This window comes from Sturnira hondurensis, unplaced genomic scaffold (genome assembly GCF_014824575.4).
Source record: "Sturnira hondurensis isolate 20B ecotype Veracruz unplaced genomic scaffold, ASM1482457v3 Scaffold0016663, whole genome shotgun sequence".
NCBI classification, from domain to species: Eukaryota; Metazoa; Chordata; class Mammalia; order Chiroptera; family Phyllostomidae; genus Sturnira; species Sturnira hondurensis.
The window spans coordinates 793569-813973 of record NW_028089294.1 but is presented as its reverse complement, the minus strand read 5'-3'; the positions used below and the strand labels follow the sequence as shown (position 1 = coordinate 813973).

The 20405-nt window shown below is 38.1% G+C and overlaps 1 protein-coding gene across 2 annotated transcripts in view; it reads left to right on the top strand.

Annotated features, from left to right (window-relative positions):
• Positions 1–17056, top strand: part of SOS1 (SOS Ras/Rac guanine nucleotide exchange factor 1) — a 116965-nt gene extending 99909 nt beyond the window's left edge. Inside the window, exons 18-23 of one of the 2 annotated variants that reach the window (XM_037066908.1) lie at positions 1722–1894; positions 2096–2212; positions 3643–3907; positions 9323–9367; positions 11050–11168; positions 12126–17056. In XM_037066908.1, the coding sequence (XP_036922803.1) occupies positions 1722–1894; positions 2096–2212; positions 3643–3907; positions 9323–9367; positions 11050–11168; positions 12126–12617 (1211 nt within the window). In that variant the 3' untranslated portion in view covers positions 12618–17056. The remainder of the gene's footprint in view (positions 1–1721; positions 1895–2095; positions 2213–3642; positions 3908–9322; positions 9368–11049; positions 11169–12125) is intronic. The other variant, XM_037066909.1, reaches the window with a different exon arrangement.
• The last annotated feature ends 3349 nt before the right edge of the window (positions 17057–20405 follow it).

Genomic DNA, 20405 nt, shown 5'->3' with positions numbered 1-20405 from the left:
AATGAATGAGATATTTTATTTTAAAAGAGAGTGGCCTGCGTGCTTAGAAATAACTAATACATTTAGTAACTGTACACTTTTTAGAATCAAACAGACATTGGTGTCTATAATATTCATTATTGCTGACTTGTGCACTATTGATTTTGAGTCACATAATCTTTTCAAGAATATGGCCAAAAATTCTAGCATTGAAAAGTATGCCTGTACCACAAAAGCACTAATCGCTTGCTGTGCCTTCCCATACCCCACCACTCCTCTTCCTTCCCACATGTCAGACCCCTGTGGTCCAGCTGTGTGAAACAACATGCTGTCCCTGAGTTGCCTTCCAGGCTTCATCACAAACCAGTGCCTCCGTACACACTGCTGCTTTGCTCGGAAAGGTCTTCCATCTAAATCTGCTTATTACATTTCTGTTCATTTTTTGAGACTTATTTTATGCATCACCTTCTCTGTGATCCTTTCGTATAGGCAGAGTTAGGCACACTTCCTTTGTGCTCTCATAGCATCTTCTGCACTAGTACTAATATAGCACTTACCAGATTATACCATTGTAGCCCCCATTCAAAGCTCTGAACTCCTTGAGGTCATGGACTGTGTCTTGTTGTTTTCGGATCTGCAGTACCTAATGCAGTGCTTGGCATATAGCAGAGGCTCAGTCCACATGTACTAAGGGAATGAATTTAGATGTTTACACACCCTCTTCCCCTCCACCCAAAGCATCACAGTCAGTACTTTAGGGGGAAAGCCAGAAGCATAAGAGAAATAGGGCAAGGTTAGCAACAAAGGCATCAACAGTCACAACTACAGCTAATGAAACGTACTTCTGTCAGGCCCTATTCTAAGCCTATATACTTGTTCGTTTCTCACAACAATCTTGCCATCCACATTTTATGGGTGAGAAAACCAAGGCACAGAGAAGCTTAGCAACTTGCACAAGATCACACAAGTAGAAAACAGCAGAGTTGGCTCCAGAACCACTACACTAGAATGGGAAGGAAATAGAGTGGTCCCGGCACCAGAGGGCCGAGTGGGGAACCAAAGTGCCCACTATTTCGTTCGTTCTCCTCCTCGTCCAGTGCACAGCCTGCAGTGATGAGGAAACGGGAGCTCAATTATCAGGTTGCCACTATTTCTAGAAATATCGAGGCCCAGAATATATACATAAATTAAGTGCACTCTCGTACTTGACAGGCTTGCAGATCCATGTTTACATGAGTTAGCCTATCCAAGCAGAACTACATCTGAATTATGTACAAACCCTAACAAACTCTTGTGGAGCCTCAAGAGCTGAGTAAGCAGCAAATAGAATCCTCTGAATTGAACAATTCCCCATTTTGCCAAAAATAAGTGTTATTAGTGATGGATTATTCTTAAAGTTTCTTTTTTCTACACAACTGTGACTTTTGTCAGGTAATATGTAGTTTGGCAGGTATGGAAAATCGGTTATTCCTTCTGAAAAATGTATTAACTTTGTTGAATTTTTTTCTCTCTTTTCTTGGGTATTTATAAAACTTCAGTTTGTTGCAGGGGAATTTGATACTCATAAAATTTTTCTCTTGATATTTACCTGGCTTGTTGTTTTTCACAGAAGGGAAATCTGCACCTTGACTCTTTGGTTATGATGGTTGAGATGGTACAGTGTAAAATGACCACAATTACTAAGAACGAAAAACTAAGTTTTTCCTTCTTTATCCTTGAAATAATTTCATTGTATCTTTCAGGAATTTACCTAACTAATATCTTGAAAACAGAAGAAGGCAACCCTGAGGTCCTAAAAAGGCATGGAAAAGAGCTTATAAATTTTAGCAAAAGGAGAAAAGTAGCAGAAATAACAGGAGAGATCCAGCAGTACCAAAACCAGCCTTATTGTTTACGAGTAGAATCAGATATCAAAGTAAGTTTAATTATTTGAAGATACACATTTCTGATTAAGTGTATAACCTGCCCGATGTAAGGCAGGTTTATATTATAGAGAAGAAAATAAAAAATAATTCAAATTTTCTTATGTTAAATGTTCTCTTAAATTATTTTCATTAATTTCAAACTGAATTTCTGGTATTTAATATTAATCATTGTTTCTTTGCATTTATTTTAGAGGTTCTTCGAAAACTTGAATCCAATGGGAAATAGCATGGAAAAAGAATTTACAGATTATCTTTTCAACAAATCCCTAGAAATAGAACCACGAAACCCTAAACCTCTCCCAAGATTTGTAAGCATTTATGTGTCTCTATTACTTTCACATTTGTGTATGTTTTTCATTGTCCTCTGTATCTGGTGATGCTGTCACTACTGCATGGGTTACACAGACTAGTTTTCTATAAAGGCATTTAGGGGGAAGTGCACAGGTGACAGGTAAAAGTAACAAATAAGTGCTTAATAAATATGCTCAGGAATATCCCACTTGGTTCTGAAAAATGAATATTAATATTATCCTGAATAAGTCCTGATACAGTAGATGAAAATATTAAGCACATATAAAAGTTTTATTTTTTTAGCCCTGGCTGGTGGAGCTCAGTGGATTGAGCACAGGCCTGTGAAGCAAAGGGTTGCTGGTTCAATTCCCGGTCAGGGCACATGCCTGGGTTGCAGGCCAGGTCCCCAGTAGGGGACACATGAGAGGCAACCACACACTGATGTTTCTCTCCCACTCTTAAATTTTAAAAAAAGTTTTTATTTTTTAGAGAAAAAAGATTATTCAAGATTTATTTTAAGGGCACTTTGATTAATATATATTAATTCACTTAAATAAATGTACGTAATGGCTTTTTTTCAAAGTAATAACTTATGAGGTTTGGCTAAAGATAATTTGGGGGAAATTAACATTTCTGTTGTTTCTTCGTGCTTGGCCGTGCCTGGCCAAATTTATGTACAGTGTTAGCACCTCACTGCTCTGACTACAATCTCTGAAATTCATAAGAAAGTCAAGAATCAAGAAGTAAACATAAGTGGTTTCTCAATAACCAAGATAGATCTCAAAATGTCTGTAAGTTAAAGCTTATATAATTATGTCACAAGAATATTTTTCAAGACTTGAAATAGTTTTTTTTAAAGGTGGATTAAAAACAGCAAATTGGAAATATTTACACAGTCTGCTCCAATGAGACATACTGATATCACTGAGAAATGACCATTCTGTAAGAAAATTCCATAAAACTAATGTAAATGCACAGATGAAAACTCAGGCAATTTAATGCATTTGTGAATGTCAAGTGACCCGAGGGCGTCACTGGTACACAGAACAGTGAGGGAGTCACAGTTCCCAGTAATGATCCTGACTTTTCCAAGAAGGGTAAATCAGTTCAACATAGTCTGTTTGAAAAGCCTGAGAGATACACAGCATATCTTAGAAAGATTTTCATCCAAAAATATTAAAATAACAAATACTCTGGTATTTATAGGATTAAGATTGTTATTTAAAGAAATTCACTCCCTAATAATTTAGATAGCCAAGACTTTATTAAAATGGGATATTAATGTTTTAGCTTGAACGGGTTAATTTGAATCATTATATAACTTTTTATTGGTGGTATATGGTTTTCTTAAACATTACTTGAATTCTACCAGGCATTTATAGAAATACCTTCCTTTCTATTCTGGTGTTACAAGTATTGTGGGTTGGTTTTTTTTTCATGCCTACAGCCAAAAAAATATAGCTATCCCCTGAAGTCTCCTGGTGTTCGTCCATCAAACCCAAGACCAGGTACCATGAGACATCCCACGCCTCTGCAGCAGGAGCCAAGAAAAATCAGTTACAGTAGGATCCCTGAGAGTGAGACCGAAAGTGCGGCATCTGCACCAAATTCTCCAAGAACACCGCTAACACCTCCTCCTGCTTCTGGTGCCTCTAGTACCACGGATGTTTGCAGCGTGTTTGACTCCGATCATTCAAGCCCTTTTCACTCAAGTAGGTGCTAAAATGTTAAGTGCTTTAAAGTCATTGTTAGTATTATATGTAATAGAGGTAAAAAAGAGTCTGTAAAGCTGTACTTATCTGTTTTTTGGTAAATTTGTAAACAAATCAAATACCATTTCAAAAATATTATAAAAATATAAAACAAATTCTAAACTCTAGCAACCTATAGTTTAGAAAATTTTTTAAACAGCCTTCCTTAAATTTATTATATTTGGCTGGAAGCTGTGTTAATGAAATTGCTAACTGCAGCTTTATCTGACCATGTTTTTATTGGTGAATTTCAAATGCATCTGTCATATCCAGAGGGAACAAAGCCAACTCCTAAAATCTGCAAGGAGTGTCAATCCAAGGCTTTAAATGCTGTCTCCAGAATGATTATATCTGTATACTACTCAGTGCATCATTCCCTTCCCACCAAACTCTGTACTTTTTATTCACAGTGTATCAGATTCAAACTCCTACTTAACCTTTCTCAGTCTAAACAGTCGGGCACATGGTACATAGGACCTGTACTTTCACGCTCAGCCATACAAATCTCACAGACTGCATGCTACTGCTTATCCATCCCTTTCTTATTTCGAGATCAGAAAATTAGTGCAAGCCACATGTGTACCTCTGAAGGTTCTATGGTCTCATTTTTACAAAGCAAAAAGAATTAGGTGAAATTCATTTTAATATATTTTATTTAGCCCAGTATCTGTAAAATCTTGTCATTTCAACATGAAATCAATAGAAAAATTTGTTAATGAGACATTTTACATTCTTTTTTTGTTCTAAATCTTCAAACTCCAGTATGCATTTTACACTTAACAACACACCTCAACTTGAATGAGCCACAATCAAATACTTAATAACCACATGTGGCTAGCGGCTACCAAATTGTATAGCTCAGCTATAGCCCTTTGAATAAGCCACCTTTTATATATAAGTGCTTCTTAACACACAACCTTTTTTCACTTGTTCATTATTAAATCAAAACTTGAATCTCATCACCTTTAACCCTCTCACAACCACTTCCATATGTTCTTGCCATTGGCTGTCTTAGCTCAGTGTGCAGACCAAATTCCACCCTGGGATTTGATGTAACTGAATGCAGTACTCAGAAGCAGTATTATATTATTATGGGGGAGGAAGTTCAGAAGAGCTGACCTAGGAGTTAGGAATCCTGGCTTGTCATTTCAGTCTGCTAGTGTGCTTTCTGATTTTAGGTAAAATACTTTTTCTGAGCCTTCTGGGGATCAAACTAGATTTAAAATTTCTTCCAACTCAGAGAATCTAACTTTTTAACAAAATTGACTTAAAATTATTATTTGAATGCATATTATTTTGAGACTTGGTCCAGAATTCTATTTATTTATTCCTGTGTTCTACATACATTTGAGTTCCCAGGCATTCTGTCTTGTCCTATGCCCCCTAAAGTGTATTTGTTTTGAGAATTAGTATATCTTGGCTTTATTTGGCTACTTAGGATTATGGAACAATGTTATTCACTTAGTAAGTGATCAGATCTTTTTCAATGATATGTTCAAATAAACACCAAGTTTTTAAAAATCCCATTAATTTTCCCCAATCCACCAAACCCTTAAATTAATAAAATAAAACCTGCTCTATTTGCACTTGACCTAACCTAAAATTGTTATTTATTCTCACCCATTTTAACTGTTTACAGGGTTTTCCCCCTAAGATAGATGGCTCAAGTCTGTATTATAAAGATTCCCACACAAGTAAATTATTAAAATCATATTCTATGTATTGCCAATTCTACTTCTCTTAGTTTAAGAAGTAGCTGAAATGGACAAGGTGGAAAGATAGGAGTCAAGCACATTACATTCAGATTAGCACTAACTGTCAATGGGGAAGGGCAGGGGAAGGGGTCATTCCGGGGTGCAGTGCTCTGGGTCAGCGCCTTGTCTTGTGGAGGGAACCATGTCAACTTAAGTAGCCGGACAAGTGGAGAAACCACTGTTCCAGTAGCTAAGCTTTGTAATCTTAGCCTCGAGACTTATCTCAATTTCTTTCTTTGCGACAAAGAAAACCCTATTACTACTCCCTTTGCTCTTAATAAAAATGGAAACTAACTGATTTTGAAATCGAATAAGCCTGCACAATGTAAAACCGTCTATATGCTCAGTTAGTCCCTTACTTAAAACTTACCAGTGGCTGAGTGTATTAAAGGTCCTCATCTGCTTAAGGCCCCACCTCTGCTTCACAGATGTGTTCGCCCTGGGCAGGGCGGGGTTCTCCAGAGTGCCCGGCTTGCTACCCACTGCGCGGCCACCACAGTGAGCACCTGCTGCCTCGTCTCCCCGGGGCCTGCAGCCAGGAGCCGCTGCTCCTGCATTCTGTGTCCTCTGAACATGTCCCACTCAGTACGCAGTGGCAGAAGTGCCACTGCTTACGGTTTTCAAAAAGCAAATTCGACTAGAATTTTGATAAGTCATAATAGTACTTTTTTGCTTCTTACAGCTTTTTTACCAAAACAATTTACTTTAAACCCAGTAATTATTTTATTTAGCCAGTATCTGTTGTATATTTCACTCCTTGCCAAGCACTTACACATCTTCTCTGGTAAAGCTTACAGTCTTACTGAGAGATAAAAAATAATCATAGTACAAAGAAAAGCATAGTTAAAGGCATAACCATTGGTAAACGCTATGGTTCTCTTGCACTATGATTATTTTTCATCTTTCAGTAAGACTGCAAGCTTTACCAGAGAGGATGTGTAAGTGCTTAGCAAAATGCTAATAAGTGATGAAGACATAAATGTTGTAGAAGTTTACACAAAGATAACGGAATGGCAAGGATGGTCATGGAAAACTTTGTGGCAAAGACAGCAGGGAAGGAAACGGGCCCCACATTTGGTGTGCTGCATACGCCCTCACGTTCAGAGCCCTGCTCCACACCTTGCCCTGGCCAGGTCCACCTCTGAGGTGACGGTGACAGTGGCTGGGAAAAGGCAAGTGACCACTCAGCTGCCTGCTTTGTTTCTGCTGCTGTGACAGGGAGGAGAGGAGCAGGAAGTGCTCTTGGTACCTCCTGCTGGAAGGCTGCTGGACGTAAAAGGGAGCCAAAGGTCTGGCCCGATCAGTGCTGCACATGAGCTTTTAGCTCTGTCCCTTCTAGGGGAAGCTGTGGCAAGGAAAGATGTATTCCAGGCATTTCATGGAATGCTTGATTTTCTTCATAAAACATTGTAGTGGGTGATCAGTTTTTAATCTGAAATACATTTGCACTTAAGAGGCTTTTGTGAATTTAAGAAGTTATCCATGATTTATGTGATCTTTCTTCTGTAGGAAAATGTTTGTCCCTATTTCCAGAATGACTGTCTTAGAAATTGGAGAGGATCCTCAGTAGTAGTTTCAACCGTGGCTGTATGTTATAATCCCCTGGAGATGCTAGTGTGCAGCCAGGATTGAGAACCACTGGTGTATTATTTGGGATTTGTGCTAAATAAATTAATACTACATTTTCAGATTAATTGTATTTCACTCCTAAGTCATTATCAACAAATGTGTCAGTACCCAGCTGACAAGAATTTCCAGTATATATTTCCTGATTAAATCATGTATAATTCGGAGGGATTTTTTATAGCATTTTCCAAGCAGTGAGACCAATTAATTTAAAGTGATGAATACAGAAAGTGCCCCACATTTAACTAGTACATGAATCTAAGCCTGTGCTGCATATAAATACGCTCAAAGCCAAGGCCACATCTGCGTGCTCAAGAGTGTATGCATTGGTATAATCATTCTCTCCAAAAGCCTGCAGTTGGTAGCTGACGTGAGCTTCCTGTTTTGATTTTATTCCTATGCTATACTCAGCATACAACCGTGTTCTTGAGTTGGTCTCCAGGAGGCACATTTATTTCCTCAGTGGGAAATACAGCAGTGGGCACACACTAGAGTGGGACTGTCCTGTCCAGGTGCCAGTAAGCAGTGAAGAGAATCACTGACAGAGCAACAGCTTCATTGAAGTTCAAAGTAGAAAAACGAATCTTGATCTTCCAAGAGATGACTTACTAGAATTAGCTGGATTGCTATCCTTTAGTACCAGTGGCCTCCAAATAGGTATCAGTACCGACAGAAAGGCAACAGTGGAATAGATTATTTGAAATTCGGGCTATCTGGGAAATAAGACCATTATATCTATATGAGCAATCGAATTAATAGTATTGCCAACTGACCTGGGATGTAAAATTATCTTTGTTCTGACCAAAGAAGCTGCAAAGAAACAATGATCCAAATTATGAGTGCCTGCCTAATGTGCAAAAATGAGGAGAAACTCGAATTTTAAAGAATCAGCTCCATCTAGTGTTACAGGAATTATTTTAGTCTCTTGGATTTTATCTATTGGTAATATGAGGTACTGTAACATAAATGACTATATTGGTTTACAACCAGTGTAGATTAGCCTTCCATCTGTTTTTCTACTTTACTGCTCCTCTGGCTTTTATGATTTTCTTTTTTTGTTGTTAAAAGAATTACCATTGCTAAAAATCAGACATTCTAAATTTATCAGTGAGTTGCCTGTATAAAATGTGCCTAAGCACCAAATGTTTATTGATCTTTTCTAAGTGTTCGAGAATATGAAAAGGAAAAAGCTGTATCACTTTCAAACTTCTTTGGTAATATCTAAAGCTGTAGTTATTTTATGATGAGAATATATTTCCCAAGAATATTTTCTTTTTTAAAAAATTACTGTTCAATTACAGTTTTCTGTCTCCAAGAATATTTTCAAAGGTATATAATAATAATAATAGTAAGAAAATCCCTTTTATTTTATAATTTATATGACAAATTCATTAATTATTACTTATTTCACAAGTCTGAGTTTTCGGAATCTTAGGACATAACATATTTCTATATGTCCAGCTCTCTTCTTTGTTCAGATTGGGTTTATACTTTTTTTTAGATTTTATTTATTTATCTTTTAGAGGGGAAAGGAAGGAGAGAGGGAGAGAAATATCAATGTATGGTTGCCTTTCGTGTGTCCCCTGCCGGGAACTGGCCTGCAACCCAGGCATGTGCCTTGGCTGGGAATCGAACCATGCTTGTTTGGTTCCCAGGCCCACGCTTAATCCACTGAGCTACACCAGCCAGGCCAAGGGTTTATATATTTTTTAAGTCTATCACTAATATGGCATACTTTAGTTTTCTCATGAATCCTTTTAATATACTCATTGACATCAAGTAGTGAATCTAAAAGGAATATTCAAAATTCCCAATATGATATTAACTCAATTTAATTATTTTTCTCAAAAGTAAGTAGTAATGAGCTTTTACTCAAGATTTATACGATTCTTTAAACTAGAATGACAAAAATAACATTGTTAAATAAAATTTTACAAATGAGTTGACTATATCAGTGAAAGAAAAAAAATCTACTTTTTCTTGTTTCCTTTCACAGGCAGCGATACCGTCTTTATCCAAGTTACACTGTCCCATGGCCCAAGTTAGTATATTTGGTTTAAGACTCAATTCTCGCTTTGGCTTTAAAAATTAAACCAAGTGTAACCTTTCCTGCTGAAACTCTTTTTGAGTCTGACGATATTGGTACTTTGCTTGCAACATCTTAGAAGTGAGGCCTTCACTTGTGCTGTCTTTTGAGCATAAATGATTTGCTTAAACTTATATATACTCTTCATGCTTTTATAAAACCTTTTTCTCTTTTAAAAGAACAGTATTATATGAGTGGCTTCCACATTTAACTACTTCTCTTTTCCAACTATAGAGTTTAAATATAATTAATGCTCAACTTTAAAAAAGCAAGAGCATGCATGCGCCTGTGGGAATGCTGACAGCTACTTGCAGTGTCTAGACCACCAAACATAGCCGGCCGGCGACAGTGCAGACTGTAGGCAGAGGACCGTGATCTCACCTTAAAGAGCTACCTTACAATTGCAGCTACTTAAATTATATGGCCTGAATATTCATCACTGTTAAAGCAAAATAATGTCCTATTACAGATACTTACTTTCTTTTTAAAGTAAACTAACAATTCAGCAAATTATTTCATAAACTTTAAGCTAACAGGTTAATGTTTTTTGCTGTCCTTCATACAAACGATTTCAAAATATGAACAACAAAAAATACTAATTATAAACTAAATTAACATAGTCTCAGGAAAAAAAGGTAAGGTGGTCAAAATATTGCTCATTTAAATAATATCACTACACAAAGTGTTCTTTAAGTTCTATGTTGTTATAACACTTAATTGACAAATAAAAGCTGTCAATGCTTTAAAAGAACCTGTCTGTATGATTTTAAATGATTGTTTAAGTATTTTTCATATCTTTTTATAGTGCTCATAAACTAACAGCTTAGTAAATGATGCCTTTCAAAGTATAATTATTTATATGCCTATATTATGCCTTTGTCACCTTAAATGCCTGTAAGATAGGTTCCAATTAGATGCTTTACTTACTTTTTGTGCCAGTTACTCTTAAATCAGGCTCAGTAGATTCTAGCGTCATTTGTTTTTAGTATCAGGGCTGCCTCACTCATCTTGAGTAGCTCCATCATAATTAAAATTTTGGATTAGAATATGATGAACCTGATTTTGCTTACCCACCAAGGAGAGCCTATAGCAAAGCAAAACAAGGAGAGACCCCCTCCCACAGACATTAGGTTCTTTCTCTCCCTGGCATCCTTGGAGAGAATTGCTGGGGGAGTGATTAAGGTGAGAAACTAATTCCAAGGACTATCCAGTTTAGGGAAGGAAAATGCTATCCTAATAAAGCCAGAGGCGGGGAAATGAGCCCATCACAAAAGCTTAACAAAAATTATCATTCCAAAGGTTTTTCATAGTTGGCCGTCTTTCCTAGAAATTGACAGGCCCAAATTTCAAAATTTCAATGATAAGTTAACAGTGGAAATGTTATTTTGTTCAAGAAGCAAAATAATGGAATATGTTAGGCCCCTTTTTTTCTGAAAATTCTGCTAAAAAATTTCTGCATGCTTTTATAGCAGTTTGCTTTAATAAAGGAATACTATCGGGTATTGGTTTATTGAACTGCTTTTGATACTTCTGTACATTTCTTTTAATAAATATAAGCAGTTTCCGCTAAGCCTTTTCAGGATTAATGCATGAAGTAAAAATCCCGTGACCTTTTTCAAAATTTCAACATCCTGCAGGATCTGCTTCAGTATCATCTATAAGTTTAACCAAAGGCACTGACGAAGTGCCAGTGCCCCCTCCTGTTCCTCCACGGAGACGACCAGAATCTGCCCCCGCGGAGTCTTCACCATCTAAGGTAAAGCAGAAAATCTTGTTACCTGGGACCTGGAATCATTACGGTTACATTGCACTCAGTTGCTGTGTCTAGTTTAGTTCTTACTGGGTTAGGTTGACACTTACTGGGTCGGGGATAGAGTATCTGGGCTTGTGGCATTTAAACAAGGATTAAATACAGATTTACTAGGCAGTGCTAATGTGTGTTTCTTTTCTCCTGGAAGTAGTTTTTTTGTATTTTCAAAACCCTTGTAAATCTAAATCATGGCTACTGTCAAGGAAAAAATAAAGGTTAATTTATAAAGTAAGAGTCTCAAGCAGAAAGAAAGAGGACTGAAGCTTTATATGAAAGCACATTTTAAGTGAAACTTTATCTTAGCATATGCTAAATGTTACCTATCTGAGCCCTTTTAATAGTGAATCTGATGTGCTTTTAAATGGGATTTTCATGAAGATTCCAGGTTAGAAGAGACCTGAAAGGTTCATATAGCTATTTTCTCCACCTGGTTAAGCTTCTTTCTTTGCCAACTGCTAATTTGATCCAGTGGTTCTCCAGGTGCCCGGAGGGCACAGCACCTTGATAAGTCAAGACATTCCTTGCAGAATATGAAACATCAATATAGTAAGTTTAATATTATAAAATTAACAGGTAATTTACATTAAATGAGAAACGTTCTTGGATTGACTGATAGGTAAGCAGTAGCAAACAACATTTTAAGAAAAGTAAAGTAAAACCTTAACATTGAAAAAATATATTTTTTAAATGAATTAGCATAACCTCCCATTTAAAACATATGGCAAAACTCCCTGATCCACACCTAGGGTTCTTCTAATAGCTTGTTTGAAATCCCTAACTTTAGTTGGTCCGAAGGTTGTGGGTTATTGTTAAGCTGAAATCCCTAACTTCATTCTTAATATATTCACGGTAACACATAAGTCATATTATCAATAAAAGTGTTTTCTTTTTCATCTGTCTTAGATCATGTCTAAGCACTTGGACAGCCCCCCGGCAATTCCTCCCAGGCAGCCCACATCAAAGGCCTACTCACCGCGATACTCAGTATCAGACCGGACCTCCCTGTCAGACGCTCCTGAAAGCCCGCCCTTGCTGCCGCCGCGAGAACCCGTGAGGACCCCTGACGTTTTCTCAAGCTCACCACTACATCTCCAACCTCCCCCTTTGGGCAAAAAAAGTGATCACGGCAACACCTTCTTTCCAAACAGCCCTTGCCCCTTCACACCACCGCCTCCTCAAACACCTTCTCCTCATGGCACAAGAAGGCACCTGCCATCACCACCATTAACACAAGAAGCGGACCTTCATTCCATGGCTGGGCCACCTGTTCCTCCACGACAAAGCACTTCTCAGCATATCCCTAAACTCCCTCCAAAAACTTATAAAAGGGAGCATACGCACCCATCCATGCACAGAGATGGACCCCCACTGTTGGAGAATGCCCATTCGTCTTGAGTTCCTCTGTACCAGGATGTACATTTTCCTATCCCCAAATCCATTGCTGGCAATGGATGCACTGAGTGTGCCAGCACTGAGGAGTTAAAGTGAGAACTCCAAACACTAACGACTCTACTTCAAGATGCAGTATAAGACAATGAATTTTAACCTAGATGTAATTATATAATGAAAATCGTATTCATGTAGAATATGACAAGACTGATCTAAAGAAATGGGACAACTGATTCACCTGCAACTCAATTTAAAGGGACTTTTTCCAGCCAGTGGGCCAGAGCCTCTTTTTGTGAATTGATCTTTATCATTCAAGGGACGGAAAACATAGTCTAGTGTCCAGCAGGCCCACATGATGACAGGTTTTGTAATTCAAAATATTATGCACTTTTTTAAAAGAATCTTAAACAGGGATCTTCATATCCTCCTTTGCTTTCCTTTGCTTTTACTTGTCCAACTTTAGAATATTTTCTTAAAAATCATTCAGAGGACTGTGAGGAAAGGCTGTGGGGCCTTGTTGCCATCAAGGCCCAGCACTGCACTGCAGTCCTGTTTACAGCTCACTATGGTGAATCGAGTGAATTGAATGGGTACCAAGGCTTCACCAAAGAGGTACTTTTTTTTAAAGAATAATTATACCAATTTTAAGAGCATATCCACCCACCCTCCCTAAACAAACAAAACGTGGTGGTGTTGCCTTCAAATGAGAATTTTTGTGTCGTGAACATGACAGAAGAACTTTTTTTAAAAACTGTAACTGTCAAGTATATACAATTTACATTTAGGAGACTGTTATCTATGCTAGATTGTCACTTCACCCCTTCTCCCACAAAGGTTTACTGGTCATCCGTGCCGTGGCTCATAGCGGTCCCTCTGACCACGCTGTGGTAATGCAGTCATCGGTGTGAAAAGGGGCACTTAATGCTTGCTGGGCATCACTGACAGCATTCGTGTGTTGCTAATAGTTGAGTGATCAGCCTATCTAGAATTACCTTGCATTACCGAAATCATGTGTATATAGTGAATGTTATATAATAAACCTAGCAGGTCTGTTTTAATTTAATTGAATAAAGATACAAATACCTTGTTGGCTGGCATATATTAAATTATTATATGGAGAAAGTGGTTGATTCTTATTTCTTTGAGTTGAAACACGCAAACACAAACACTAAGCGTAAAAGCACGTATTGTGGTACGCCTTGGTTTCTAGCTCTGGATGTGTGTATTTATCTTAAAGAATGATCTAAAGGTGCAGTTGGCATGCAGGATAATATTTGGTTAGAATAGAATGGGTATCTTTTAAGCAGAACTTTGTGCGTTTTTTAATTTCTTAGGCAACATGTATACAGTTTGTGAAAGTTTGTATTAATCATTCTACCTTGCTTGAGGTCTTTGCTCTGTCAGAACTATTCATAAGAGAACATCTACCTACATCATTAAAATCATAATATGGATTATTCATTAAGCCTATGTATTGATCTTCTGAGTCTAACAAATTCTGTGACTGAAATGCATGTGACTTGTTGAAGAGAACAAATTTTATTAGCCTCCACTGTAATGTCTGAAATGTGCAGTGCTCTACCCTTACAGAGCTGTCAGCTCGTCAGTATCTGCATGTGTCCTCTGAACAGTGAAGCAGCTTTACAGCAATTCTGTGAACCATGCCATTGGAGACATTTTCAGAAGTGTTGTATCATGGTTGGTACCTAATACTCTAATAATTTCCTGTGACATTTATAGCATTAAATGTACATCACAATCGTACAGTGTATAATCCTTTAAGACCAGAGTGTTGATTGTATCATCATTAAGTAGTCCATCCTAGCATATCCTTATTTATTTGTTCGAGTTGAATCTTTGTTTAATATCTGTACCATTCCTGTTATGGTAGATAGCCATTTTTCTCTTTGTAAAATGTCTCCTTTTACAAGTCTCCAAAATAATTAATTTCAAATCCATTCTTGTCTGCAAAGTGTCCATAAGACCATTCATTCAATAAGTATTTAATAGTCTAAGCCTACTTACTAGTGCTGCTACAGTTAATCACAGTACACATTCCAGAATCTCCCATGACTTTTTATTAGACCAGCCCCATTGTCCCTAGGATTTCCCTTTAAATGTCTTATTGGTCGTTTCTCTTTTTCATTACCCCATCCCTACTCCAAATGAGAACCTGGGAAAAGTCACATTGGAGCCCGTTCGATCTCTCTGGCCAGTGTGTTCACCTTCAATAAGGGTTTTCAATCTGCCTCATCGTATAAAGAGGGAAAATGCAAGATTTGGAGCTCTCATCCTACTTCACAAAGGGAACCTTTCTAGACCTGGTGGTCCTGAGAAACCACTGCGCACCGGCTTTGCATGCTTTGTGGATAGAGGACACTTTTATTTTGAAGTGTGACATCTGGGTAAAAAGATTTTCTGCAATGGCAACTAATTAGAGAAAGTCCAATTGGATGTTCTTAAATGGAGGTGAGAAAACTGCATCCTGGCCTTCACTTGTGGAACACTCGCTGACGGATTCATTCTTTGTAGGAAGTAAAATCACTTAACCAGGGACAAGAGGTGGCTGAGAAGATGAATGCATCACCACAAAATTCTGCTTTTGAATCCAGGACATAAGACAGTCAATGCAGCATGCCTTTTTCTAAACCAAATTTCAAAATATGGAACATTTAGAAATGGAAATGTTCTTAGAGGTTTCATTACCTGGATCACACAATGAAAATATTTCCAGGTTGAATTTACTTAAGTAGGCTGATAACTAATATACTTGTTTTGTAATAGAAAGGGAACCTTTTCACGTATCTAAGCACTTTTAAAAGCAGGACAAATAAGTAAATGTTTCTAAATTTATTCAAAGCTTATTTACTCTTCCGTCTTCAATGTATTTTAAAAGTGCAAATTATCAGGAAATATACGAACATTAAAAGTTTGCTAAGTTGAAGGACGTTGGGCATCAAATTATGTGTTTAGCAGGTCGCCATGCCCTCCCAACCTGAGAATGTTGTGCCGGGTCTGGATTTAGCAGGGAGCGCGCCACAGTTTTCCACCACCATCAACAGAACAGTCGGGTGAACACGCACTGTTTCAGTTGGAGACTGTATTATGGTTCTAAATTCTCCCTTAATAGGTGTTTTCATTAATCATAAATTAAGCAAACCAAAATTTGGATCTGTGATTATGCTCTTGTCTTAATTCTCAAGTTTAGCTTACTTTTTAATGTATTTCATTGTTTGTCTTTTAATGACAGCTTGAATTCCATTTTAAGTGACTCAGCCAAACCATGGAAATGGAGGGAGCAGTGTCCCAATTTATTTGTGTTGTATATATTGAGAAAAACTTTTTTTTTCCCTCCAGATTCAGAAAGCAACCAATTTAACCATTTGTTTCTTTGTGTTGGCTGGTACGGGCAGGTTCACGTACTCTCAAACCCTGTGTTGTGTGACTGCTGTGCCTGCGCAGTCCCTGTTGTGTTGTACATGGGTCTTTACCAGTGAAGTAAACACCACAAGGTTATTATCACTTTGGCTGAAAAAAATATGCAGTACAATTATTTATAAGGGAAAGTGATGACTTAGTTTATTTATTCAGTATTTTCTTCTGAAACATCTCATTACTAACTTTTAAAATGATTTCATAATCTCTTATACATGAGCCAATGAAACGTTGTGAGCTCTAGTTAAGAAGCATGAGGTCTATATGATTAAACAACAAAAGCACTTGTAACTTGTTTTGTAAATTTCATGCCTTATTTTCCATTTTTGACACCGTAAAGTGCATTTTCTGTCAACTGTGAGTAAATTTCCCTTTTGCCTTTAATGAAAATAGTGCATTAAGTAGCCAATTGCTGCAAAATTACAAAGCAAGTTAGTTTAAGGTGGATCGTATTGGACTACCTATCACTGAAAAGAAACACGATGCATCACAGATGGAAGTCACACGTGTGGCTTTGGGGAGAGTGCACCTGTGCCAGATGCATGCCACTTTCAGTAGCTGCCAAATGTGCCTTTAATTAAGAACATCTCTAATTTTTTTCTTCAGATCAAGTCAGCATTTGGGGGCGGGATCAGGGCAGGGGACTTTGGGGTGCAAATATCTGGTGAGACCCACCAGAGAAGAAGCCTTTGTTTGTCAAAGTGACATGTTTAACTTTAGTTGAAACATGTTGGTGTACATATATGTGTGTGTATTTGCCTTTGTTCAGTAGCACGGTATTTGCTAGAGTAATTGTCAAAATAATTGGTCTGTTAGTCTTCCTTTGATGTAAAAACAAAGTGTGATCTATACATCTAATATGGCCTTTGTACCTAACCATGTCCGTAGGTAGTCTTTGTACTCTATGTGCAGCAGTATTTGGTTTGCATTTAAAGTGAAAATAATGGCTGTTATTTTTCTGGCATCACTAAGATAAACTGAAAAACAATAAAGAAAAATGCCTTACATAGTCCCCAAGTGTATTATTTTGCATGTATTTATTTTAGAGGACAATTTTAATGTCACTAATAATTTTAATTTTAGCTCATACTTCCCACATAGAAATAGTTTGCTCTTTACCATGCCCTTGCCTTGGAGGTGCTTATTCCTGTATTACAATATTATAAAAGAAGTTCAGCATTTCCTTCTGTATCCAGCCCTACAATTGTAGTTAGTGGGAGGCCCTTGGGCTAAAAATGAGTAATTTAGTGATTGTGGGTGTCACCTGGATGAAGTTTCAGAGGGCTGAGGCATTTGTATTCACTGAAGAAGGTTTATGCTATCATGGTGCCTTGACAGGCAAGCTTTGCTGAGACCTGATGGAGTGTGGCAGCCTGACATTTAGCGATTCTTTCCAGGCTTATAATAGAAAGGTACAGTTCACAGCTGCACACTGTAAAGAATTATGCAAGTGTGCAGTTATCACGGTGAACTATATAATGTCAAAACTGATGCATCCTTGGATTTCAAATACCCTTATTTAAAAATTGAAGTAAGGGAATCCTGGAGCAGTGAAATGACTCAGCCAGCATCATGTGGCAGTAATGATTGAGACAACCGACTCAACTCTGAAGCCTGGTATTTGGAGAACTGCTTTCAGGAATAGCGAAAATTTACTAGAGTTTTCCCCCTTGGTTTAAAGACAATTTCATTTGGAGGCAAATGTGAAATCCAAGTATGTGTTATTGAGTAGATTGTAGGTAAGAGCTGTAGGAAAATAATGTTAATATTGCTATTAGTCAAACCTGATTCTGAATTGGTTCTGGAAACGTCACCGCCTTTGAATTTTAACCGGGTGGTTTGCTTTTCTAATTATTTTAATCACGTCAGCTCATCACAGATTGAGGACACTTAAGTCTCTAGGGCAGAGCACACAGCTGAGCCCACTGCTTTGCAGGTAGATGCGAGTAACTTCCAGAGTCAAGGACGACCTACGGTAAAGTACAATTCCAAAATAGCAGTTTAGGCCTATTCTAACACTTTAGGGCTCTTGATTCTCGTTGGAGACAAGAATAAAAATACAGCCATTTTTAGAAGCTAGTTTCTCTACCTCATGACTCATCAAGAAACGAAAGAATCATTGTAGTAGGAGAATACAACAAGCAGGTGCTTTGAAAGCACACGTACCTGTGTTCTCATTCTGGTTCTTACTAGATGTGTGTTTTTGGCAAAGTTATTTCAATATTGATTCTCTGTTCCTCATCAGTACATGAGATTAATAGAGCTACTCTACTATTGGGGACTATTGTGAGGTTTAAAGGTACAGTAAGTCCTCAAAAAGTCATCAATAGATCCTGCAACTTGAAGTGAAACAACATATAATGAAACCAATTTACCACTGGTTTGGTGACATAAACAATCTTATAATGAAACAACACTGAAATATTGTTATTCAAGGACCTACTGTAATATGTGTAAAGTCCAATACCTTTTACAGAATAGTTGCTCAATAAGTAGTAACTAAAAGTAAAGGGACCTGTATTCAAAGTGTGCCTGCTATTAGATATCTTTTAACAGGTTAATGGTTCACCTCAAGTCCCCATAGTTTGATTCTTTACAGCTTCCTCTGCCACTTATTGCCACTTGAATTGGTTTTGAGTGACCTTAGTTATTAGCACTTGATAAGGGCCCGTTTGACTATTCAATTTTCAGCAAGTATTTATTGTTCCAGGTATAGTCCTGAGGTTAGAAATACAGCAGTGAACAGAATAGACAAAAATCCCTATCATTGTGGGATTAATAGTGTAGTGTGAAGATGTAGACAATAGGTAATAGAAATAAATTGGTATATTACACATTAGGATGTTGTAACCACTACGAACAAGAACAAGGTGGCTGGGAAGTAGGGGATGAGGTAAAATTTACATGTGGTTAGAGTCAGCCTCATGGAAAGGGTGGCACATGCGTGAAGACTTGAAGAAGGTAAAGGAATGAGACACGTAAGTATCTGTGGAAAGAATATTCCAAGTCCCAGGGAACAAACAATTCAAAACCCTACAGGCAGGAGCATACTTGGTATATCTGAAGAATAGTAAGGCTTTTTGTATCTGGACAGGAATGACTGTGGGTGAAATAGGAGATGCCTATTGGGGGGTTTAATGGGGTCCAGGTCACTTGTGATCAGTTTGGCTTCTGTCTGAGAGAAACAGAGCCCTTTGAGGTTTGAGCAGAGACATGACATGATCGATCACTCTGACCAGAGTGACCATTTTGATCATTTGACCAAAATGATCAGAGTGACCATTTTGACAAGGTCACTCTGGCTGCCATGTTGGGAATAATTAGGGGTGAAGAGTGGGAATAAGAAGGCAGCCTGGCCAATAGGACAGCAGTGGAGGTGGTGAGAAGAGGTCAGAGCCTGGACCTGTTTGGAAGACAGTCAGTTTGCTGATAAAATAGATGTGGGCTATAGTAGAGCTGTCAAGGATGATGTTAGGTTTGGGGCCTTGGAAGGACAAAGTTGCCATTCACAAAGGCAGCGAATATATGGTTGAAGCAGCTTTGGGCATGTTAAGTTCAGTAAATTCATTAGACATCTGGGAGATGCCAAGGAGGCAACGTGAGATGCAAATAGGAGAAAATTCTGAGCTGAAGATATAAAATGTGGAGTCACTTTCATAAGATATTTTAAAGCCAGCTGACTGGCAGAAGAGATCTGAGGGAAGGAGAGCCCTGGGGCACTCTAACGTCGAGAGAGGGAAGAGAAAGGAGGAACTAGCAAATAGACAAAGAAGGAACTGCCAATGAAGAAAGCTGGAGCCAGGAGTGTGTTGTGTCCTTGAGGCCCAGGAAAGAAAATGCAGGAGGAAGTGCTCAGCATGTCAAATGCTGTCTGTTAGGGAGAGGAAGATGTTTGAGAATAGTCTGTTCCTTGAGCAAGGTGAAAGTCACTAACTTTGGATGGATCGCACGCAATGAGCAGTCAGGGGAGTAGTGGGGCCTAGAGAATTTGATACAGAATGGGAGGAGAGGAACTGCAGCAGTGTATTCTTTCCAATCTTACTATAATAGAAATCAGAGAACCATCAGGAGAAGATTTCTTTCACTTGAAAAAATGGGGGAAAGAAGAGCATGTTTGTATGCTGAAGGGTTTTGCTCAGCTGAAAAGGAAAATGTGAGAATGACGAGAGATGTATGGAGTCCCAAGCGGAAACAGCCATCTTAGGCCCTGGCTGGTGTGGCTCAGTGATTGTGTGACGGGTTGCCGGTTCAACTCCCCGTCAGGGCATATGCCTGGCGTGTGGGCTGGGCCCCCAGTGAAGACATGCAGAAGGCAATGGATCAATGTTTCTCTTACATACTGGTGGTTCTCCCCTTCTC